Source organism: Gigantopelta aegis, chromosome 14 (assembly GCF_016097555.1).
Source record: "Gigantopelta aegis isolate Gae_Host chromosome 14, Gae_host_genome, whole genome shotgun sequence".
Classification (NCBI taxonomy): Eukaryota; Metazoa; Mollusca; class Gastropoda; order Neomphalida; family Peltospiridae; genus Gigantopelta; species Gigantopelta aegis.
In genome coordinates, this window is record NC_054712.1 from 37,391,535 (window position 1) to 37,415,487 (window position 23,953).

Consider the following 23,953-nt stretch of genomic DNA (forward strand, 5'->3'; position numbering starts at 1 on the left):
ACAACTCGTTGTAAGATAAATAGTATCAAACGGAAACTCATGTATTATTCTTTATTTACCCGTCAACATATTCTGTCAATAGAAACGGTGGTTACAGGAAAAAAAATTCAGATTGGTGTCGGTTGACTCATCTAGATTAGTCACTGGGAAAATGTATACATTTCTGGTGATTAAATTCAGTTTTTAAAAAAGAAGAAAAAAAAGAAAAGAAAAAAAACTGAAATAATAAAGTGGATCCTAACAGGGCTTGGAATTACAATAGAGGCTGCAACATACCATCCGCCGTAAGAGAAGCCAACAGACAGTAGAGCACGGGCTATGTTAGACGGGGCGGTTATCGATCCCTGGAAACCTGTAGGTAGGTCGGCAACTTGACCTGGAAATATTTTAAATGTAGAACGTTCATGTCATATGCAATACGTATACTAGATAGTGAAAGAAAAACAAACTGAAAATGCTAATACGATCTTAACTAGTAGAACAGCAAAAGAGCAGTTGCAGCTCCCAACCGGAAATTCCCCCAAAATTACTTTTTTTGACTGTTTAAAAGGAAAGGAAAGGAAATGTTTTATTTAACGACGCACTCAACACATTTTATTTACGGTTATATGGCATCGGACATATGGTTAAGGACCACACAGATATTGAGGAAGGAAACCCGCTGTCGCCACTTCATGGGCTACTCTTTTCGATTAGCAGCAAGGGATCTTTTACATGCACCATCCCACAGACAGGGTAGCACATACCACGGCCTTTGATATACCAGTTGTGGCGTGGCTGTTTAAAAATGCCTTTGTTTGCATTCCAAGTTATTTCAGGTTAGTTAGGTTCATGGCAAAGAAATGCCAAGCATAATTTCTATTATGCTTAATAACAAAAGCTTGGTTTATAAACGTCAAACGTCCATTTATTTATCCTGATATGTTGTCTAAAACAGCAGTTGTAACTATTAGAAAGTCCACGACTGGTGTATCAAAGGCCGTGGTATGTGCTATACTGTCTGTGGTATGGTGCATATAAACGATCCTTTGCTACTAATGAAAACAAATGTAGCGGGTTTCCTCTCTGACTGTGTCAAAATGACCATATGTTTGACATCCAATAGCCGATGATTAATAAATCAGTGTGCTCTAGTGGTGTCGCTAAACAAAACAATCTCTATTAGAAAGCAGGTGCGGATCCAAAGTTGTGCTTCAATGCGCAGACCCCTTGAATTTTGAAGTACCACAGTTTGTTTCTGATATCATCGACGGTTCTTTGCATAGAAACCTAGTTTGTTAGGTCTAAAACCATCTCATAATTGAACCACTGACGACAAGTGATTATTTTGTGTTCCGCCGGTAAACATTACACACACAAACTGCTAGAATAAATTATAGGGACATACCCTAGTTTTTAAACACTAAGGCATATTTTTCATTATTAGAGCCGAAATCAAACATTACTTATATTTTATTGTTTAGATTATCCATTTCCGTACAACCGAAGTGTTTCTGGTCATCCTGGTGTTTCTAATACCACAAAATGCATTTTTCATATATTTTTAAAACGCACGAGCGTCTGAGAAGTAACGGTTATTGAGTCGTCTTTTAGTATATTTTCAAGGGTATTTCAACTTCAAAGACTCTTGTTTCACTCTGTTATATCCAAATTTGTTACAGGTTTGTAAATTTACCAAACTTAGTGTCCATTTTTACGGGTTAAAATTAGGGTCTATGTGAAAAATATGCCTTAGTGTTTAACAACTAGGGTATGTCCCTTTAAGTATTCTATTTAATGCCTGTCGCTCCATAGCACGAGTCATAGACGATGTAGTTGACCCTCTTCCCCCACCCAATGTGGACGTCCCCATTATAAAAATGCTGGCTAGGCCAATGATTCCAGAAATAAGAAATAATGAGAAAAAGAGAAAGAAAATCAGCGACTTCTCACCTTGTGCTATGGCGACCAGCCCACCGATAATGATCATGAAGAGAGCCGCCACCTTGATAGTCGTGAAGATGACCTGTACCCGGGCACCCAGCAACGTGCTGTAGCAGTTGACGATACACACCAGTACTGTCATAATAGAAGAGTAATATTTCATTTAACGACACCTCGTCACATTTTAAAGGACGTGCATCGACATTTGGCGAATACGGAGAGACGGAAAGGTGGGGAAGAGAGAGAGAGGAAGGAAGGGAAAAAGAGGGAGAGAGAGAGGGGAAGAGAACGATACACACCAGGCCCCGTTTTACGAAGCGATCTTAGTGCTAAGATCACCTTAAGTGCATTGATACATTCTGTACTTAAATTGATCTTAGCGCTAAGATCGCTTTGTATTTAATAGAACAAAGTAATATTTTATTTAACGACACCTGGTCATGTTTTAAACACCACGGCTATTTGGTGTTAAACGTTCACACACACACACACACACACACAGAGAGAGAGAGAGAGAGAGAGAGAGAGAGAGAGAGAGAGAGAGAGAGAGAGAGAGAGAGAGAGAGAGAGAGAGAGAGAGAGAGAGAGAGAGAGACACAAACACGTGAAAACAGAGAGGCAGATAGAGACGGAGGGGCTGAGATGCATAATAGCGGAATATTCTCGATTTTGTAAAGAGTGGACACAATCTGTTCAGGCACAGTGTTTATAGCACGTTTATAATCTAGACTCAAGACTTTAATGGTCTAACAATTTAACGATGTAGCAACTCCATACAAACTGCATCCGTGTGACGTCAACAATATGAGTCTAGACTCTAAACGTTTTATAGCCGCGAGCCCTGGTCTGGTGCTTATAAACCTTTTAGAGTCTAGACTTCAAGACTCTAATAATATTAAAGTCTGAAACTTTAACGTCATGACAACGCCATACACATTGATTTGATTTTGAACTTATTTTCGTGCTTATATCCAATTAAGGTTCAAGCACGCTGTCCTGGGCACACACCTCAGCTATCTGGGCTGTCTGTCCAGGACAGTGGGTTAGTTGTTAGTTGGTTAGTCGTTAGTGAGAGAGAAGAGGGAGTAGTGGCCTTACACCTACCCATTGAGCCCTTAAGAACTCGCTCTGGGTTGGAGCCGGTATCGGGCTGCGAACCCTGTACCTACCAGCCTGTAGTCCGATGGCTTAACCACTGCGCCACCGAGGTGCACATACACATTGTATGCATCTGGACTCTATAAAACAGTTTATAAGCATGAGCCCTGTGGCTGTCAGCACTCTGTAAATTTCAATACAATTTACCTACTCAGAGCGGAAGCGCCGATAAGTTTCTTGATGACGATCGGAGACCCGCAGACGTCAAGGAAATCCGACAAATACGTGGCGAATGTTATGGTCTGGACCGCCCTGGTCGAGGGGTTCCTGGCGATCTCGGCGGTCCATATAAAGAGAAAACCTGGAACCCGTCCTAGAGTCTTGAAGAATATCGCGTAGTCGCCACCGGCCTTCCGTATAACCGAAATGAGTTCGCAATAGGTCAGCATTCCTAGAATTTCACAAAAAAAAGAAGAAAAAAAAAAAAGACATGTTCTATTTAACGACGCACTTAACACATTTTATTTACGGTTATATGGCGTCAAACATATGGTTATGGACCACACAGATATTGAGAGAGGAAACCTGCTGTCGCCACTTCATGGGCTATTCTTTCCGATTAGCAGCAAGGGATCTTTTATATGCACCATCCCACAGACAGGGTAGTACATACCACGGCCTTTGATATACCAGTCGTGGTGCACTGGCTAAAACGATGGGCCCACCGACGTGGATCGATCCCACACCGACCGCGCATAGAGCGAACGCTGTACCACTGGGCTATGTCCCCACCTTAGAATTTCACAAAGACTCAAATATAACAACAGTTATTGTGTAAATATTGTAATAAATAAATACATGGATGGATGGATGAATGAATGCATCAATTAATCAATTAATCAATGAACAAATAAATAAATAAGAACTGCTTTGATACATAAAAGCAGGCCTGTTAATCATTTGCCTTCAGATTGCACTGTACCAAAGAAAAGAGTATCGTGTCATAGTTCGAGGTGCACCATCAAATATTTACGGAGAAAAAGCAACTGTGGTTTTGACTGGTAGCAGTATGTAACATTAATAATTATTAACAGTGCAAATGCTATTATCCATAGGCAATACATAAATACACTTTTGTATAGTATGTTGAACTAAATTGGTTGCAGGTGATGATAATATTATCTAATAAAACTGAAATAAATAGTGTATCAACACACGGGGGAGTACAACAATTACATTCATACATTTAATTAATTTACGTGCAAGACAATAAGTGAGGGGTGATACATGGAACTTATGAGACACCATGATCTCTCTCTCTCTCTCTCTCTCTCTCTCTCTCTCTCTCTCTCTCTCTCTCTCTCTCTCTCTCTCTCTCTCTCTCTCTCTCTCTCTCTCTCACACACACACACACACACACATACACACATACACACAAATACACACACAAAATGAACGAACGATTTAGACGTTTATTCGTGGTTTTGGTCAACAAATGACAAGTGTGTCAAACAGGTAGGTGTCAGTGCTTGGGGTCAAAAGGTCACTGTTGTATGTTCAGTCGTAAACATGGCAGAGACTTAACCCCTTACCGAACATGGCAATCACTCCGCCAACACACCACAGTATCAGACTGAGTCCCACCGAGCCAGTGTTTTGCAGAACGCCTTGTGGAGTTATCCAGATCCCTGATCCTGAACAAAAATATTTCAATTCTAGAAATTGCCACATTTTATTTTAACATGCACTAAATCAGAATTAAGTAATAGGCAAGGAAGGAAGGAACTGTTTTATTTAACGACAAACTCAACACATTGTTTGTACGGTTATATGACGTCGGACATATGTTTAAGGACCACACAGAAAAAGAATGGGTTTTTTTATTTAACGACACACTCAACACATTGTTTGTACGGTTATATGACGTCGGACATATGGTTAAGGACCACACAGAAAAAGAATGGGTTTTTTTATTTAACGACGCACTCAACACATTTTATTTACGGTTATATGACGTCGGACATATGGTTAAGGACCATACAGAAAAAGATTTTTTTATTTTTTATTTAACGACGCACTCAACACATTTTATTTACGGTAATATGGCGTCAGACCACACAGATATTGAGAGAGGAAACCCGCTGTCGCCACTTCATGGGCTACTCTGTTCGATTAGCAGGAAGTGATTTCGTATATGCCTAGTTGCAGGCGCCCGCTGCTGGCACCATCCCACAGATAGGATAACACATACCACGGCCTTTGATATAACAGTCGTGGTGCACTGGCTGGAGCGATAAATAGCCCAATGGGCCCACCGACGGGGATCGATCTCAGACCGACCATGCATCGAACGAACGCGTTACCACTGGACTACCTCCCGCCCCCAAGTAATAGACAGCCACAGAATAAAGTGCATAATATGATATAATGCAAACATTGACCGGGTTGGGGGAGGGGAATGACATGTAATGTACGTTATCTGAAGATCTAGCTCGAATGTCCTCTATACAATACCATGTTTATTTGTTAGGATAAGATAGGGTTAGATGACTATCTGGATATTTATAAAACATACCTGTACCAGGAACCCATTTTTATAAAGATGAGATATTTTCTAGCCAATATATTACGGCTAAAAATAAAACAGCATAGATTCAGAAAAGAACAAAAATTTCAGCAGACGCTATTGGTCTTACCGTATGGGGGGTGGATGGTGCCAGTCATGTAGTAGTCATTGAACTAGAGAGGAACTCTTTGCTTCGTTAAGAAAGAAAAAGGTCAACACGTGTATGAGGACTTAGCCTTGCCCACCTCCTTCCAAGGGTCAAATAATCAGAAAAATTACGAGTAAATTTAATGTACTCTGGATTTAAATTCAGGTTTAACATGGTCATTTTGGATTTCAAGATGGCCAACATGCTTTGAAAAATATATACTTGTTATCCGTGTGTGTATGTGTGTGCGTGTCTGTGTGTGTGTGGTGTGTGTCTGTGTGTGTGTATGAATGTGTTCGTGTGTCTGTGTATGTGTGTGTGTGTGTGTCCGTCCGTGTTTGTGAGTGTGTCTATGTGTGTATGTGTGTGCATGTGTGCAGCCGCGTGTGCAGAGGAATCTCGTGGTTTGAATACATTTTTCAATATATTTTCGTGGCTAAAATGACACGAGCCCCTATAAATTTATCTTGTCACACTTGTCTTGTACACGCGTCTGGCTGGCGTGCGTGCGAGCGAGTGTGTGCGTGTGTGTGTGTGTGTGTGTGATTACCTATAATCATGCCGGCGATGTATGCGATCCCACTGACGAGTCCGATGTTTCTCTTCAGCTGTAGAGGTTCTTGATCCATCACCACCTGACCGTTAACCGTGCCATTGTTAACAGACTTCTGTCCGCCAGAGAGATCTGAAATCAAACATTTAGCATCTTCAGATTGGAGGTTCGACTCGCCAAGAGTTTACTTGCTGTTTTAAAGAAGTGTAATGTATGTGGCAACATCGGGTTTCATCTCTCTCGCTCTGTACTAAGCATAAAATATAACCATGGACTGAAATTACAAAGCCCGATTTTGTCTTGCACGCGTGTAACCATGTGACGGAACATGCTCTTATCTTTTCGCCTGTGGCGATGTTAATTGTTTTAGAGGGCCGTGTGCGGCTGGGTTACGTAATACCCCCGCGCGACGGTGGTCGAGCTGTTCCCAATACACACCCAGACCAGGTGTGGAGGCCATGTGGCCAGTAGTTACGTAATACCTCCGCGAGTTCTGTTTTACGACCTTGTATTCCTAACGGAATGGCGACAGCTAGTCTGACCATCTAAGGAAAAATGTCGTCTTGGTCGCTGTGGAAATATCCCATGATAGGGGGAGTACCGCGATGTGCCCCCAGGTGACATTCGGTTTTTTTTTAAAATAGATAGGATTTTAGATATATCGGGGAGAAACATTGGAAGTATCCAGGGGAACGGGCGTGGTCCAACTGTACGAAATATATTAGTTCAGACCGGACTTGGTAAATATATTTATTTCTGTTCTGTTGTATAACCTTGATGTGATTGATGTGACTTTAAATATTTTAATACTGTATTATACCAATATTCTTTAGACAGTGTCTCCGGTAATCTGACGAAGTAAATTGTAGGCTTCACTGTTCTAATATTTTTATACGAGTATTTGGTAAGGTAAAGCTTAGCCAGTCATCCTAGAGGGCCTAGGTAAACTGTATGTTATTGTCTTTATTGTGATAGGTACCAGTATTAATTCTGTATTACAAGGTTACTGAATGAGTAGTTAAGGGTTAATTAAAAATTAACCAAGTAGGAATAGAGTTGTAATTCCTTTATTAATTAAGTTCCCCTGGAAGCGTTTCTCAATTATCACACGTGTGCGTGTTGTATCACGGCGAAGTGATTAGAATGTTGTGTAAACTAGACACCTAGAGATTAACTAATTAAGTGATCAGTTCTGGGTTGTTATTATTTGTTGTTGTTAATTAACTACTGCGGCAGTACATGTGTCAGCATAGTATTAATACAGATTCCAAAGAGTATTGTGTTTTGTTGTGTTTTCTAGTGAACTAAAAGTGCTATATATATAAATACTTATATAAGATCTTATCTCTGATATACCTAGAGCCGAGCCACTCGGGTATCGAACTGCCCGATACAGAGGATCTAATAGATATACAGTTAGGAGAGATATTTGGATAATCGTGTTTTATTCAGTTACGGGTATTATAGGATCCCCGTGACAAACCACATTCATGTATGATGCTTAGAGGTAGTACTAAACCAAATAACTTCCGGCTGGGTCAAAGTTCGAGGTGAGCCTTACTTTTGATAGACAAGTGAGCAACACAAAAAAAATTCCTGTGATTGGTGATAAATGTGAGTGTGTTGGATGTGTTGGCTTTAAGGGTGAGGGGTGGTAGTATTTATATCCGTGGCATTTATATCGATTGATACGCTGAGTGTTAGCCGCATGTTACTATTGTCGTCTATCGTATTTGATTTGGTAGTATATACCCTAAACACCCATGAACAGCTTTCGTAAATTTGGCTCCATGTGTTGAATGAATGAATGAATGAATGAATGTTTAACGACACCCCAGCACGAAAAATGCATCGGCTATTGGGTGTCAAACTATGGTAATGCAAATAAATAAAGTGATGATCAACATCAATATAAAAATTCAAGACTTAAACAAAAACAGTGTAAAGAACTGTGCAAAAACACAAATATCACAGAATTTTACGGATACTGAATTTTACTAAAAACTTCAATTTTGTGCTGTATTGGCCATTCTCAAAGAGAATGTTACACCCCTGCACCACGGTAAGGTTACAGCACGCGCAGGGGCTCCATGTGTTAATCATAAAAAAACAGCCGTTATTGGAAATGGTAGCCCAGTGGCAAAACATTCGCTTGATGCGCGGTCAGTCTGGGATCGATCCCTGCTAGTGGGGCTATTTCTCGTTCCAGCCAGTACACCACGACTGGTACATCAAAGGTCGTGGTATGTGCTATCCTGTCTATGGGATGGTGCATATAAAAGATCCCGTGTTGCTAATCGAAAAGAGTAGCATATGAAGTGGCGACAGCGGGTTTCCTCCCTCACTATCTGTGTGGTTCTTAACCATGTGTTCGACGCCATATAACCGTAAATTAAATGTGTTGAGTGCGTCGTTAAATAAAACATTTCCTTCCTTACTGGAAATGTGCTGACGTGGCTGTAAGAAAACCAACTCTCCTTTCGTCTCCATGTTCAATACGTAGCTCTGTGAGGCAACAGATGACAGGATCCGTCTTCTTTGACAGATATCACAGTCCCCTCCTGACCTCTCGCACTAACGATTGCATCAAATGTCTTGGTATGAACTGTCTCGGCTATATATAATTGCATATCAATATCCCTTGCGGCGTTTTAATAAGGAGTAGTGGCATAAGCAAGGAGGTTGTCGAACTGTTGCCAGAATTGGAAGACACAATGGACACAATAGAAATCTGTCCATCAGCTCCGAATACCCAACTGCAGAACTGAAAGGTGCGCGTGCCGACACCCGCCACGTATACTCCCACCAACCGACACCCACCTCCACCACACCCTACCCTCACACCACACCAGCTTCTGACATATTGAAACGTCTCAGTTACAATTTACGATATCTGATGACAGCCGTAACGCACGATTATTTTGCGCGTGTAGTTTTCTTTATAAGAGATAGGGTCGGGATCTATCTTATCTATCGCAGTCTGTAGAACGGCATGCCGAAGTGGTTTGAACGAAGTATTAAACCCAACGGGTGGAACTAGCTTTTTTGTTCTCTTTTTTTTTTTAATTTTTTTTTTTTTTTTTTTTTTTTTTTTTCGGGGGGTGGTGGGGTGGGGGGGGGGTTGAGGAGAGTCTTTGGGTTTTTTTGTTGGGTTTTTTTTGTTGTCCCACGACTGGTATTCAAAGACTTATATGTGTTGTCCTGCCTGTTGGAAAGTGCTTATAAAAGATCCCTTGCTTCTAATAGAAACAAAAACAGCGAGGTGAGTTTCTTCTGGAAACTATGTATCACAGTTATCAAATGTATGGACATCCAATAGCCGATGATTAATGTATCAATGTGCGCTTATGTGGTGTCGTTAAAGACATATTGTCACAGGCCACTGACCTATTTAATGGTCTAACAACCTGAACCAAAATAATTTGATTTGTCCCTAAATGTACTTTATTTAACCATCTTCATAACCACCATACTCCATTTATTAATGATATTTTGTACAAATAATTGAATTATGGCAATGGTCCATAATTCAAAAACTAAAAGTGCCGAGAGGGTTACATGGATTTCATTCCATCATGGTTCAGTTAAAGTGATGTGATAGCTAGACTTGGTTTCCAACAATTAATGTAATTTTTATTTATTATCCCTTTTAAAAGAAATAAGGTCCTTAATTCCGTGACAGTATGCCTTTAATGTATCAATGTGCGCTTATGTGGTGTCGTTAAACAAAAAGGCTTATTAGCTTCAAGCAAGCCTCTACCATTGTGTATCATGGATTGAGTTTCGGTGGGCATAAGCATTCGGTTCTAAAGCATATCAATATTTATAAATACACATTTGCTATCCAAATAGCTACCTTTTTATTAATATTTCTACGCTTCAAATGAGCACTAAACTGGCCGCTGTGTAGCAAAGTGTACCGGTTGAATGGAAAAATGGATGGATGTTACGTCACATACGTTGATGTAAAAATATTAATCTGTGTGTACTTACCTTTGTCTTTCATCCTCGACGTCGTCCGAGATAAAGGTTTATCGCTCGACTTGAAACAGACGTGTAGGCTCTGGCGTGTGTTTACAATACACTGCAGACAAAGGTATGTTTAAAGCTGTCGTCTGCTTCAGATGAAACACTAACACCGGCTTCCCTAATACCCTGGACGTAGCTGTGCGTATCGTAAACCATCTAGTTATTGTAGGGTGTATACTACCAAATCAAATCCCATAGACGACAATAGTAACATATGTGGCTAAAATTCCTACCGGCAACGTATCAATCGACATGTCATGTCATGTCATAGGGTTTTACGTGCACATTCAGAACAAGCTGTTGTAGCGCACGCCTGTCGTGGGCACAAGATCCGGCCTTGGCCGGCTCCTCCGTCCATGACAGGAAAGGTGGGAGGAGGGGAGAGGAGGGACCGCCTGCACTGGCAGGTGCAAGGGAGCACCAGCAGCCCGATCAAATCGGTAGCAGGCGGGTGGGGGTGGTGGTGTTGCTATGGAATTTGAATGCAGCAGTTAAATGCCAAAGAGAAAAGGGTGCGCAGTTTTGATTGAGGGAATTTGGCGCAATTTTGAACGGTCGGTCGAAAGGTAAATGGCCGAGCTAATATAGGTTTTGATATTAGTGAATCGAGAGTAGCTCGTTAATTTTAGACCTTTACGATGCTGTGGTGTCTCCCTAGGTTGCCCATGGTCGAGGCATCACCAAGTACCAAGTTATTACCAGCAGCAAGTGTTGGGGGTTTGGGTGGGGGAGGCCGATATTCTTTTGTTCAGCTTCCCCCGGTTGCATTGCAATTGTGTACTCGGAACGGTATTCTTTTGTCCGGTTCCTTATTAGAGTACGTGCTGGGCCATTAAATGGGGGCGGGTGCATTGTTATCATTAGTCAATGCACCCTGTGTACTGATGCAGTGAGCGTGTAGTCTGTGTGCGAATCCTAGTTTTGTGTTACGGTTGTACCTATTGTCTTAAGTCCCTATTCTAGTGAGTTCAACGGTCATTCATGACCACCCATCCCCCTCCGTCCTTGTATAACATTGAATACAGTGACGGAGGGGGAGTTAAACTAGCCTAGCTAATTTGAAGGGTTAAACCCTTATAGTGTAGGTATTTGTTTAAAAGCCTAGTGCTTGGCATACTTAACTTTATTACCAATGCAATAAAACGAAACTAACGGTGGCAAGTAGCAATTGTATACATATATGCACCGATCTAGGTACTTAGTTTGAAGAATTTTGATTCCAGCCCCCTAAATATAGGATTTTAGTAGGCTTACTTAGTTTGTCTTCAGGCTATCTGGATAGTTGGGTATCGGTTTTCCTGCATGTCTTTGCTTCTGGAACCCTAGTTGACTTACCTTAGTTAGCTAGGATGGAATGCATCAGTAATAAAAAAAATATTTTTATTTAAAAACATGGTGCGGGTGCAAAGACAAATTCGTGCAGTTTATTTACAGTTAGGTGTAGTGGGGTTCTTGATCCGTGATTGGCTGGATTGGACCAATGAGAGTGCTGCAAAAAATAGGCGATAATTAGTGGGGTCCTATCTTGGTTGATTATCTAACGATGTTGATTGGCTGGTTAATTAGCCAATTGGGTTACTGCGACTTCGATCCTGTCTTAGTGAGAAAAAGTAAAAAAAAAAAAAAAAAAAAAAAAAAAAACGAAACAAAGAAGAAAAAAAATATATAATAAAAAATAAATAAAAAAACGTGTCGTTAGCGGGTGGTGTATACCAGTTGTCAATCACGAGCTTCAGAACATGAACATATTTACAGTAGAATAATATGGTTATGGTGGTTAGGTCTGGATGGCATTGGCATATCTAGTGGTTATTAATCACTCGCTACCGTCCCGCCGTTAATCCCCAGGTTGGAGTGCCTGGTCGAGTGCTTAAGGTCGCTCTTCCATCCAAGGTATGTACAGGCGGGTAGTTTTGAGTAATTGTTAATTTATATTGCTAAATTTATGCCAGCTAATTTGGTTGAGTATATGCTTTTACTTTTGTCGTTTCACCGTTCTCCCCCCGGGTTGGAATACGTGGTCTGTTCGAGTGCGTAGGGTGGATGTTCCACCAAGGGGGTCACAGATGTCACGATTCAAGCATTGTCATATCTAGCAGTTATTACATCATTCGCTACCATCCCGCCGTTGATCCCAGTGCTTAAGGTCGCTCTTCCGTCCGAGAGATGTACAGATAATTGAGTAATTGTTAATTTATTGCTGAATTTGTGCCAGCTAATTTGACTAGGTATATGCTTTTACTTTTGTCGTTTCACCGTTTTCTCCCCGGGTTGGAATACGTGGTCTGTTCGAGTGCGTAGGGTGGATGTTCCATTCAGGGAGTCATGGGTGTCACGAGTTAAGCAGCGTATTAATTACTTATCTTAATTGTAGATCGTTGGTCCCCCGGATTGGAGTGCATGTCGGTCGAGTGCAGCATGTTGCTCTTCCCTCCGGGAGACGTACAGGCGGGTGGTTGCGATCATTTTCTAATTTTAGTTTTTAACTTTATGACTGTCAGGAGTCCGATGGGTGTGCTACGGTTTCCCATCCTGCCTGCGATCAGTCGGGTTGGTGGCTCGCGTCGACCGAACGCTGGCAAGGCGGGCAGTACGTGGCACTTATAGTTTTGGTTCGGTGGTCTGGACGAATTGATATACTGCTTTGAAGGTTTTATGTTTTAGATATTTATCAGGGTTAAGTAAAAAGTTAGGTGTAATTGGTTTATTGTGGTTGGCTTCGGTTATTGATTCTATCATTAGTTTTCTCTGGCTGTTGTGTAGCGTGCAATCCAGGAGATAGTGTGTCATGTCTTCCCGGGTGCCACACTCACAGTCAGGGTTTTTATTGGTGAAAGAGCAGCTGTTGAGCTGCGAAGATTTACCTATGCGCAATTTAGTAATTATTTTATCCACATAAGTGTTTAAGTGTTTAGGTCGGATAGAGTTGACTAGTGGTTTGATGTTATAGTGCCATGTATTGGTTGTTAGGTCCCAGTTGGCCTGCCATTGATTAATGTACTTTATTTATTTCAACTTATTTTCGTGCTTATATCCAATTAACGTTCATGCACGCTGTCTTGGGCACACACCTCAGCTATCTGGACTGTCTGTCCAGGACAGCGGGTTAGTTGTTAATTGGTTAGTGGTTAGTGAGAGAGACGAGGGTGTAGTGGTCCTTAAGAACTCGCTCTGGGTTGGAGCCGGTGCCGGGCTGCGAACCCTGTACCTACCAGCTTTTATTTTAGTCCGATGGCCGGTATTGTATGTACTGTTTTAAAGTTGGTTTTGCTTAACTACATCATTATGCTCATATCAGACTATCAACTATCATGACGGAGTTGGCCAACTCAACAGTTGCGTTGTAGGTTCCCTCATGCTCAACTTACTATGAGATTTTTTTTTTTTTTTTTTTTTTTTTTTTTTTTTTTTTTTTTTTTTTTGGGTTGATTTTTATTTTATTTGTTAGTTTGTTTTCGGGGGTTTTTTTTATTGCTTTGGGAAGTCGTGTTGTTGTTGACAACGTTTGCTGATATGATACATCAATAAAACGTAGATAAGAATGTTTAAGGACATTCACTTACTCATTTTGTTCCCCAACGAATCAGTTGAGAAAATCACGCTGTAGTAACAGCTATTACATTCTGTAGCAGATCCGAACCAGTTACACTTGTTTCATTTTCACTGATTGCGACTCTGTTTTACAATTACACTTAACACACCCTTGTCCATTACACTTTTTTCTATACAGTTTAATGGAGATGTACTTAGCCTCTGTACGTTAATGTTACACAACATTCATTTCATTTCAACTTATTTTCGTGCTTATATCCAATTAAGGTTCAAGCACGCTGTCCTGGGCACACACATCAGCTATCTGGGCTGTCTGTCCAGGGCAGCGGGTTAGTTGTTAGTAGGTTAGTGGTTAGTGAGAGAGAAGAGGGTGTAGTGGCCTTATTGAGCCCTTAAGAACTCGCTCTGGGTTGGAGCACAATTCAGTTGAGTACTGCTGTGTAGTCTTTCCAGAAGGCTGCTGCCCGATATTTAAATAATTTCCATTTCTGCCCAGAATCACATTCGTGACGTCCGAGCTCAAGACCGAGGTCCTTCATAACATTTAGTAGGTGTCAATAGCAGGCCCGTAGCCAGGATATTGAGAGGAGGGGGGGGGGGTCGGCTTATGGTGAGGCACGAAGTGGCCGAGTTGCTTAGGGGGAGGGGGAGGGGGTGGGGTCCCGGGGCATATTGAAAAAAAAGCCACCGGTAGAGGGGTCGACCAACACCCCTGACCCCCTGACCCCCTGACCCCCCATTGGCTACGGGTCTGAACAGGTGCCAAATGCATGGTTGTTTAATGGGTTCATGAATGAAGTTTCGAGGATCATCCTTACCGCAGTCTGCGAAAAGAATGGGGAATAGTCATATTTACCTCTAAGTGGAGAAGTGTAAAACCATTACACAGACTTCTCTCCCACTAACCTCTAACAACTAACCGTTAACCATCTATCTTGAACAGACAGCGCAGATAGCTGAGGCGGGTGTCCAGGATAGCGTGATTGAACCTTAACTGGATATAGACACAAAACAAAAATGAAGTTAAATTTGTTTATGTTCATCTGCCGCTTCCTTCCGGTTCAGATATATCAGGCCTCAGACCACAATTAATTTCACTATGTATTCTCATGTAGCCCCAGTGGCTGTAGCACTTTTATTAATTTCACCAGGCCATTAGCATTTCACAGGCAACCTTACCTGCCTGGGCCCAATGAACACTCAAAAGGACGACCTCTGTTGTCCAGCTCTTTTCCGCGTTATATCAATGTAAACAAACACACGTGGGCTAAGGGACCGAATCACACCCATTTCTGTGCATTTTACACACATTTTGCATGACTTCAATGTGCTCTGGGGCACATTATGCAGTATCCAGTGTAAATCAAGTGCACATATTCACTAACTGCATCCTCTTACCTGTCAAACCCAGTGTAACAATCCAGTATACAAAGCAGCTCCCCAGCCATTAATCACATAACAAGAAAACTATATTTTCTCGCATTAGTTTCCGTATTTTGGACAACCAAATGGGTGGATAACTCTAGTCTGATGCCTATCAGACCAAAATTGTTTTCACCATGACACTCAAACTCACATATGGCATTTAAATACATATGTCAAGTTGCATACAGGCAATAAAAAGAATATTTGATACCAAATATGGCTATTGGAGCCTGTAAAATGGGGGACTGCCTGTGCCGCAAAAGGCGGAAATCTGCGTCAAATTATTCCAAATAGTGGACTAGTAATTATGCAATAACTTTAAAAGTTACAGACATTTTTCTGAACAACACAAAGAAACTTGCTCCTTATTGTGTTCTCTGCAATTGAAATATAGCAATTGGCAGGAATATGATTTTTTCCAAAAAAAATTCAATTTAATTTAAATTGATACATTTTCAAAAAAGAAAATCTCACAAAGTTCTTTTAAAAAAAAATTAAACTTTAAAACTGTAAAATTTTGGATACTGCACACAGTCAACATATGCCAATTACAAATTAGGACTGCTCGAGTGTCATTCTGGTGAGGGTAATTAACAAGGTGTCTGCACACCGTAACAGGTCACACCTGAATGCAGAGGAAATGGCACCAGCCTGCAAAGATGCAGTACAGAATATACAGTGAACAAAAAAAGCTGTCAACTGCCACTGCATTGAAATGTTTTAATGTATCAGAACTGAAAGTGACATCACACATGAACTGATATATATATACGGGTGGACATGCATACCACAATAAGTATTTCACTGTTTTATACACTACGAGTCACATCCATAGAAGGTAATACAAGACGAAAGACACAGTTCAAGAAGGGACATGCACCTTGGAATAAGGGTGAAACTGCTGCATGAACATGCAAGTCCAGAATCTCACACTGAGAAGTTGCGACCAGTAGTCCGGATGAATATAGACGAGTTTGCCTTGGTCACGAAGTCGAGTTCCACTTCAGCCACCATATCCACTCCAGATTGCGAAGGTGCGTCACAGCCAGTCCGCCTGCTACGTCCCATTACGAGTACATGTACTGCGTTTGAAATGAAAGAAGAACAACAGTGTAAAAACAAAGAAGGCATGAGAATAATGGACAATGACAGAATGGTAGATGCATGGAATGCAGCTTTCAGATACCACTCAACAGCTTCCCCTGAGTGCGACGAGCCTGAAATGCAAATATTAAAAGAGGTTAAGTGGGGTCTTTGTTGGAAAGTCACACTACACTGTGTGGATTGTGACTTCACTGCTCCTGAAAGCAAATTGTACAATGAGGTAAAGACAAATAAACCTGGCCCAAATGCAGCAAAAACTAATGTGGGTCTTGCTATCGGTCTCCAAGATACTCCCGTCGGCAATACGAGAGCGAGAGTGCTATTGGCAGGCATGGAACATTCCACCACCGTGTCGGAGCAGCATGCAGAGAACATCATACAAGGTATCAACGGCTGTAACAGATCTAAATGAAAAAGATATGGCACAAAAAGTTGAGCTACTGAAAGACATTAACATGAAACGTGGAAATGAACGTGATGAAATTAACATAGCCATGGATGGGAGATACAACTCCACGACAATAACAAGTCGGAAGAAACCGGGCCAGAATGCATCACAAGCTATAGGACTTGCGTGTGAAACAATGACTGAAAGAAAATTCATTGTAAGTGCCTGCTTCCAGAATAAACTTTGTTGGACCGGAGCCTGGTTAAGAAACAAAGGTATTCATGTGACGTGTCCCGGTGGTCATCCTGACTGCACAGCAAACTTGCCGCCATTTGCTCCGCTGTCGGAATACGAGATGGGAAAAGATATCGGAACAGACTTGGCTCTACAAGGTATTCTCATAAAATACGTCACAACAGATGGAGATTCCAGATCATCTGCTGGAGTTGATAGTGCTTTGAAACTTCTAGATCCAATGTGGAAAGTGCAGCGGCTAGCTGATCCAACCCACTTAGGTCAGAGTCAGTTTCGTAAGTGTTACAAAGCTAACTTCAGTCCCGACATGTTTACTGGGTCCACCCGTGAACAAAAGTGTGAAGCACAGAAGGTATTCAGCCAGGATATGAAAGCAAGGTGCAGTTTAATTCTTAAAGAACTGATGAAACTACACACTGGTAATATCGGTGTACTGAAACGAAACTTACCAAAGGTCCTGCAATCGATACTTTCGTGCTACGGTGGTGACTGTTCAAAGTGTTCGCGGTACTCGGTCGTCTACAGTGGAGGAATAACGAACAACTGGTGGCACCGATCCATGTTCCTGGGTACACACAGAATCACAGAGCTGAATATGAATGAAAATGACAAAATGTTAGTACTGGAACTTCTGAAGATTAAACTAAGTATTTTAGCTGTAGAGCAAATGAAACTGTATACAGACACACAGAAATATGAGGCTGCGAACCGTTCTCTCAGTGTTTCCTTACCTAAGAATGTGAACTATTCACGAACGATGACTGGGAGAGCTGCATCCACCATCCACAGGCTGAACAACGCCCTGGAACATCGATGATAGAAAAGTGCAAGTACTGTGGCATCGAACTGACAGCTCGGGTGAGGCGTTCACTGCGTCAGATGGACAAAGAGTTGGACTATCAAAAAACATATCAAAACAATCCACAGGTGGTTAAAGGCACTTAGTCCAGCAAGGAAGTAAAATTAGAGAACACTTACAATATAGACATTTGCACAGAGATCAACAAGCTGACTACAAGAAAGGATTATTAGATATTGACAGTCAAAAAGCAGAAAACTCCTGTGACCACAGTTATTCAAAGTAATTTTTGTCACAAACTTTCAAGTGATACATATAATATAGGAACTATCAGTTTGCATGATAGCATTTCTGTTGTGGACATGAACCCTAGACATTGAAGATTGACTTTAAACAGTAAAAAACAGTAATGTGAATAAATGTATGCTTTTGAATAAATGTATCATGTGATATATATATATGATATTTATATGTGATTTTATGACAAAATGTTTCTTTAAATTAATCTTTGTTATTGTTTTACATTCTTATATGTTATGCATTCTGAGATGCAAGAGGCAGGGGGGGGGGGGGGGGGGGGGTATTGTCCATGTCCCTGACAGACATCCCTGTTCACACATTGTATGCGCGAGCTGTTAATTGCATGTGGCTCAGCAGATAAGTGATCTTTAAACATACGAAGACGGTTATGGCACAGTTGACTGATGTCACTGCCATCTATGTCCATCTCCTTATTAAAGACCATGAAACTTAATCTGTGAGCATTTACTGTACGATACTGGCCTGTGATTGGTGATTTGAACTTAATAGCACCATATCCATTTGGTCTGGGAGGCCCATTCCATATTATACATTCACCATTTGGCCCAGGATCACATTTTGAAAAAATTATCCTCTGGTATTTTTGAAAAAAAAGCCTCCATTTTGACTTATTCAATTAGCCTTAATACTCAAAGTGAGGCTGTCACAGGGTGTAGGGATACATTCTGATTAAAAAGAATGACCTATGACCTGATACAGGTACAATGCAGGCTGAATCATGTTATAATTTGTGAAATTACAAATTTTGAAGATATTAATATAATAAAATTTAATTTAATTGAAAGAAAAAAAAATATTCATCACCCAAACTGATAAGTTTTAGATTTACACCTATCTGGACAATTAGCATGTACATTTTGAGTCCTGTAACTGTCATAGTTACCTCACAATTAGGTATCAAAGTGTGTAACCCTGTGTCAAAACATCATTGAAGAAGTCCTCCATATTGACTTATTTAACCTTAACCTTCAAAGTGAGGCTACCACAGGGTGTACAATTGATTGAAAAGAATGACCTATGACCTGATAGGGGTACAATGCAGGCTGAATCATGTCATAATTTGTGAAATTACAAATTCTGAAAACATAAATATAATAAAATTTAATTTAATTTAAAAAAAAAAAAATTCATCACCCAAACTGATTAGTTTCAGATTTCCACCTATCTGGACAATTAGCATGTACATTTTGAGTCCTGTAACTGTCATAGTTACCTCACAATTAGGTATCAAAGTGTGTCACCCTGTATCAAACATCCTACTATATCAGGCCTCAGACCACAATTAATTTCACTATGTATTCTCATGTAGCCCCAGTGGCTGTAGCACTTTTATTAATTTCACCAGGCCATTAGCATTTCACAGGAAACATTACCTGCCTGGGCCCAATGAACACTCAAAAGGACGACCTCTGTTGTCCAGCTCTTTTCCGCGTTATATCAATGTAAACAAACACACGTGGGCTAAGGGACCGAATCACACCCATTTCTGTGCATTTTACACACATTTTGCATGACTTCAATGTGCTCTGGGGCACATTATGCAGTATCCAGTGTAAACCAAGTGCACATATTCACAAACTGCATCCTCTTACCTGTCAAACCCAGTGTAACAATCCAGTATACAAAGTAGCTCCCCAGCCATTAATCACATAACAAGAAAACTATATTTTCTCGCAAATGGGTGGATAACTCTAGTCTGATGCCAAATGTTGCTCTCATGCACCATTTTAATCTGGCTTTCGGAAGTTTTAGCTTCAGACGGATCTGTGTCAGGTGATGTGTCTTCTTGTATAGGAAGGATCTCGTTGCTTGACAGGGTTTCTAGACAACCAGCATCAGGAGAATTAGCAGAGTGCTTGACATACTGGTAACTGACACGCAGATTCCAGGTCATCTTCTGACATCAGCCGTACAGGTCAGGGCCCAATTTCACTAAACATCTTAAGCCTAGTTTTACACGTAAACGTAAATCTACGACCAAACCGCAATTCTTATTACTGTTATAGTACAACATATGTAGTTATAATTGCACATATTTCATTTCATTTCATCCTTAAAATGTTCCATTCTCCTCAATGACGTAATTTTATTCGTGAAATAGGTGTCAATCATTTGTAAATACATGCCCGGTATAACTGTTAGTAGCAGACGTAAACTTGGCCCCCTGAAATTGGCCCCCTGGATTTGTGTGAATATGCACTTCACAAATTCAGATCCGTCTTTAGTCCAGTGAGGAAGCGATATTTCATGCTTAAAGGCATGTGTTATGGAATTAATCAGCATCCTTAACGAGTTACCGGCCTCGGTGGCGTCGTGGTTAGGCCATCGGTTTACAGGCTGGTAGGTACTGAGTTCGGATCCCAGTCGAGGCATGGGAATTTTAATCCAGATACCGACTCCAAACCCTGAGTGAGTGTTGAGCAAGGCTCAATGGGTAGATTTAAAATCACTTGCACCGACCAGTGATCCAAAACTGGTTCAACAAAGGTCATGGTGTGTGCTATCCTGCCTGTGGGAAGCGCAAATAAAAGATCCATTGCTGCCTGTCGTAAAAGAGTAGCCTATGTGGCGACAGCGGGTTTCCTCTAAAAAGCAGTGTCAGATTGACCATATGTTTGACGTCCAATAGCCGATGATAAAATAAAAAATTAATGTGCTCTAGTGGCGTCGATAAATAAAAAACAAACTTTTTTCCTTAATGAGTTTGGCAGTGGTGATACAGAACGAGTCACTCTATGGACCTATGATTCACCACATGTGGCATCTGCTCAACTAAAATAAATGAGTGCACCCCTCTCCCTCTCCAACTTGAAATGGTTTGCTTATGTTCAATTAATATTCAAGCACGCTTCCCTAGACACAGATTTTAGCTATCTGGGCAGTCTGTCCAGATCATTGCGTTAATGGACAATAATGTTTCGTTGTTAACCATTACAAAAATAAATTTAATAATTCAGAACTAATTATGAACGGAGAAATATATTCAAATTTCTCTCTCACACAAAATGGCATTGAGTGATGTGAGGTTCATCTCTTTTGTGGACTTTGCGTCATTGGCTCCTGGACTATTAGGTAGTATTTTTGTATGCTTAATGCAATAATGCAATAAAAAATACATATACATATACATATATATATATATATATATATATATATATATATATATATATATATATATATATATATATATATATATATATATATATATATATATATATATAAATTTACATACATTTTCAGTGCAAAGTACGTGATATTTTTAAGATCACATACTTTAAATTTTTTATAACTTTACAAATTAGATGTGAATTAATCGAGGTCACGGCGCTAGGTTTATTGACATTTAAGCAAACGTACTTGTGTGACACTCCCTAATTGACGTATGCATTCATAGTCATCGAATAAAAACATTTCAATGGCAATTTGACATTGAAAGCTGTCCAGCGTTCAGAAAACAAAAAAACGTTAAGCCCTAGTTTGTTTTGATGGAAGGACATCCTAAATGACGTCATTCGAGTTTGACATCATTTCCATTCAAAAATATATATTCTTACGTCATTTGAATATCTAGTAATGGCGGACTGGAATTAAAATTGTGTGTACAGTTTACAAAAACACGTTGTATTAAGCTTGAGATTATATGATAAAGAGAGTATTACCCTCGTGTATTTCGGTATCGTCAATATCATATATTAGGAATAAAAATAATGTATTACGCTCGCCAGAGGCTCGCATAATACAATTTTTATTCCTAATATATGATACTGACGATACCGAAAAACACTCTCTGTGTGTGTATATATATATATATATACAGACGGGGTTCGAGGCAACGAGATTCAACTGTATATATATATATATATATATAATACACTTCTCTCAAAAAGTTAAGCAACAATGAAGGAAGGACTGTTTTAATTAACAATGCACAAAACACATTTTAATTAAGGATATATGGCGCTGGACATATGGTTGAGGACTACACAGCAGCAATGTATTCGAAGGCAATATTGGATTGGAATTGGAAAATGGTTTAACGTGCACATTCAGAGCAAGCTGTTGTAGCGCACGCCTGTCCTGGGCACAAGTACCGGCCTCAGCCGGTTCCTCCGTCCAGGACAGGTAAGGGTTGGGGTGGGTGAAGGAGGGATCGCCTGCACTGGCAGGTGCAAGGGAGTACCAATAGTCCAACCGTAGTCGGTAACAGGCGGGGGGTGGTATGGTGCTATGTAATTTAGAATGTCCCGTAGGATTAAGCCAAAGGGAAATGAGTGCGATTTTGATGAAGGAAGTTTGGCGCCATTTTGATGGTCGTTCTGAAAATAAAAGGTAGGGAGCTACGTATAGGTTTGGAATTTAGTAGGCCGAGAGTAGCTCGTGTGAAGGCAATATGAAGTTGCACCTGCATTTGTATGGGTGTTGTGTTCAAGAGTAGATAACTCTAACAACTCGTAGCACAGAAAATGTCATGATCTGGTGTTTTACTGGATACTGTCCGTGAACGTATAATACCAAATCAAATCATTTTAAGAATATTTTCTGTTTATGTCTCATGTTCATTCTTCACTGGGTGTTGCTTAACCTTTTCTTTCAACAATCAATAAAGAACACAACTCAACTGTATATTAACCATTATTTACTCATATCATATTATTTAATCCTATAAAATAAAAACAACACTAGAACATTAATATGTAGTATACATTTCATACTACTGAATAACAGTACTTTAAAGGGACACACCCTAGTTACAGTTATTTGTTAACCATTACGGCGTTGTTTTTCGCTATTAAACCCCATTTTTCACAAATAAAATTGCACTTTACTTACATTTTATTATTTAGAATACACATTTCCATTCACCTGAAGTGATTTTTGGTAATCCTGATGTTTGTAAAACCACGAAATGCATTTTTTGCATGTTTTCACAAGACGTGCTATCGAGAAAAAACCGTTAAGCAAGCGAGGTCCAATCTATTTTTAGAGGGAATCTTCCTGTGTAAACGTCACAGATGTTGGTATACCACGTGACCGTTATCATTTTGGTTCGGTTTGTTTTCTCGTACACGGTTCGCGCAATCAACATCCGATTTGTTGTTGTTCATTTGTGAGATTTTTCTTCACAGTTCGTGAACATTTTCAGTAACAATAATGTTCAGACAAGTAAGTGTCTCAATACAAAACGTTACAAACCCTTAAAACCAATAATTTTGCTAAGTCTTACGATATCTGGAGAGGGGATACAACCAGGACAGAACAGTTGGAACATGTCCAGGAGAGGTGAAAAGAACGCACCCTAAGTCTGTGCGCACTCTGTGAAATTTGTCGTGACGTAGGCATTGTTGTGCTTCGAGCGACATCTACCGGTGACATCAGATTACTAACTTTCAAAATTGTTTCAAGCAATTGGGACATGAGGATTCCCATGATATTTATCGATATAAAACCTGCTTTTTCACTCCATTTGATAAAAACGTGATCTAAGTGTGTTACAGGTTTGTAGATTAACCAAATTATAATTTATTATCGCTGGATGGAACTAGGGTGTGCGGCTTTAACTATTTTGGGGCGGCACGTATCCCAATGGTAAAGCGCTCGCTTGATGCGCGGTCGGTCTGGGACCGATCTCCGTCGGTGGGACAATTGGGCTATTTCTCGTCACAGCCAGTGCACCACAACTGGTATATCAAAGACCGTGGCATGTGCTATCCTGTCTGTGGGATGGTGCATATAAATGATTCCTTGTTACTAATGGAAAAATGTAGCGGGTTTCCTCTCCATGACTGTGTTAA

At 40.4% G+C, this 23,953-nt stretch overlaps 1 protein-coding gene across 1 annotated transcript in view; it reads right to left on the reverse strand.

The window, feature by feature from the left end:
* LOC121389053 (b(0,+)-type amino acid transporter 1-like) overlaps nucleotides 1–10,343 on the reverse strand; it is an 18,767-nt gene extending 8,424 nt beyond the window's left edge. The window contains exons 1-6 of the mRNA XM_041520670.1: nucleotides 10,282–10,343; nucleotides 6,286–6,420; nucleotides 4,614–4,715; nucleotides 3,233–3,472; nucleotides 1,933–2,058; nucleotides 277–376 (exon numbers count right to left, since the gene is read on the reverse strand). Of these exons, the coding sequence (XP_041376604.1) occupies nucleotides 277–376; nucleotides 1,933–2,058; nucleotides 3,233–3,472; nucleotides 4,614–4,715; nucleotides 6,286–6,420; nucleotides 10,282–10,294 (716 nt within the window). The 5' untranslated portion in view covers nucleotides 10,295–10,343. The remainder of the gene's footprint in view (nucleotides 1–276; nucleotides 377–1,932; nucleotides 2,059–3,232; nucleotides 3,473–4,613; nucleotides 4,716–6,285; nucleotides 6,421–10,281) is intronic.
* Nucleotides 10,344–23,953: the final 13,610 nt, after the last annotated feature.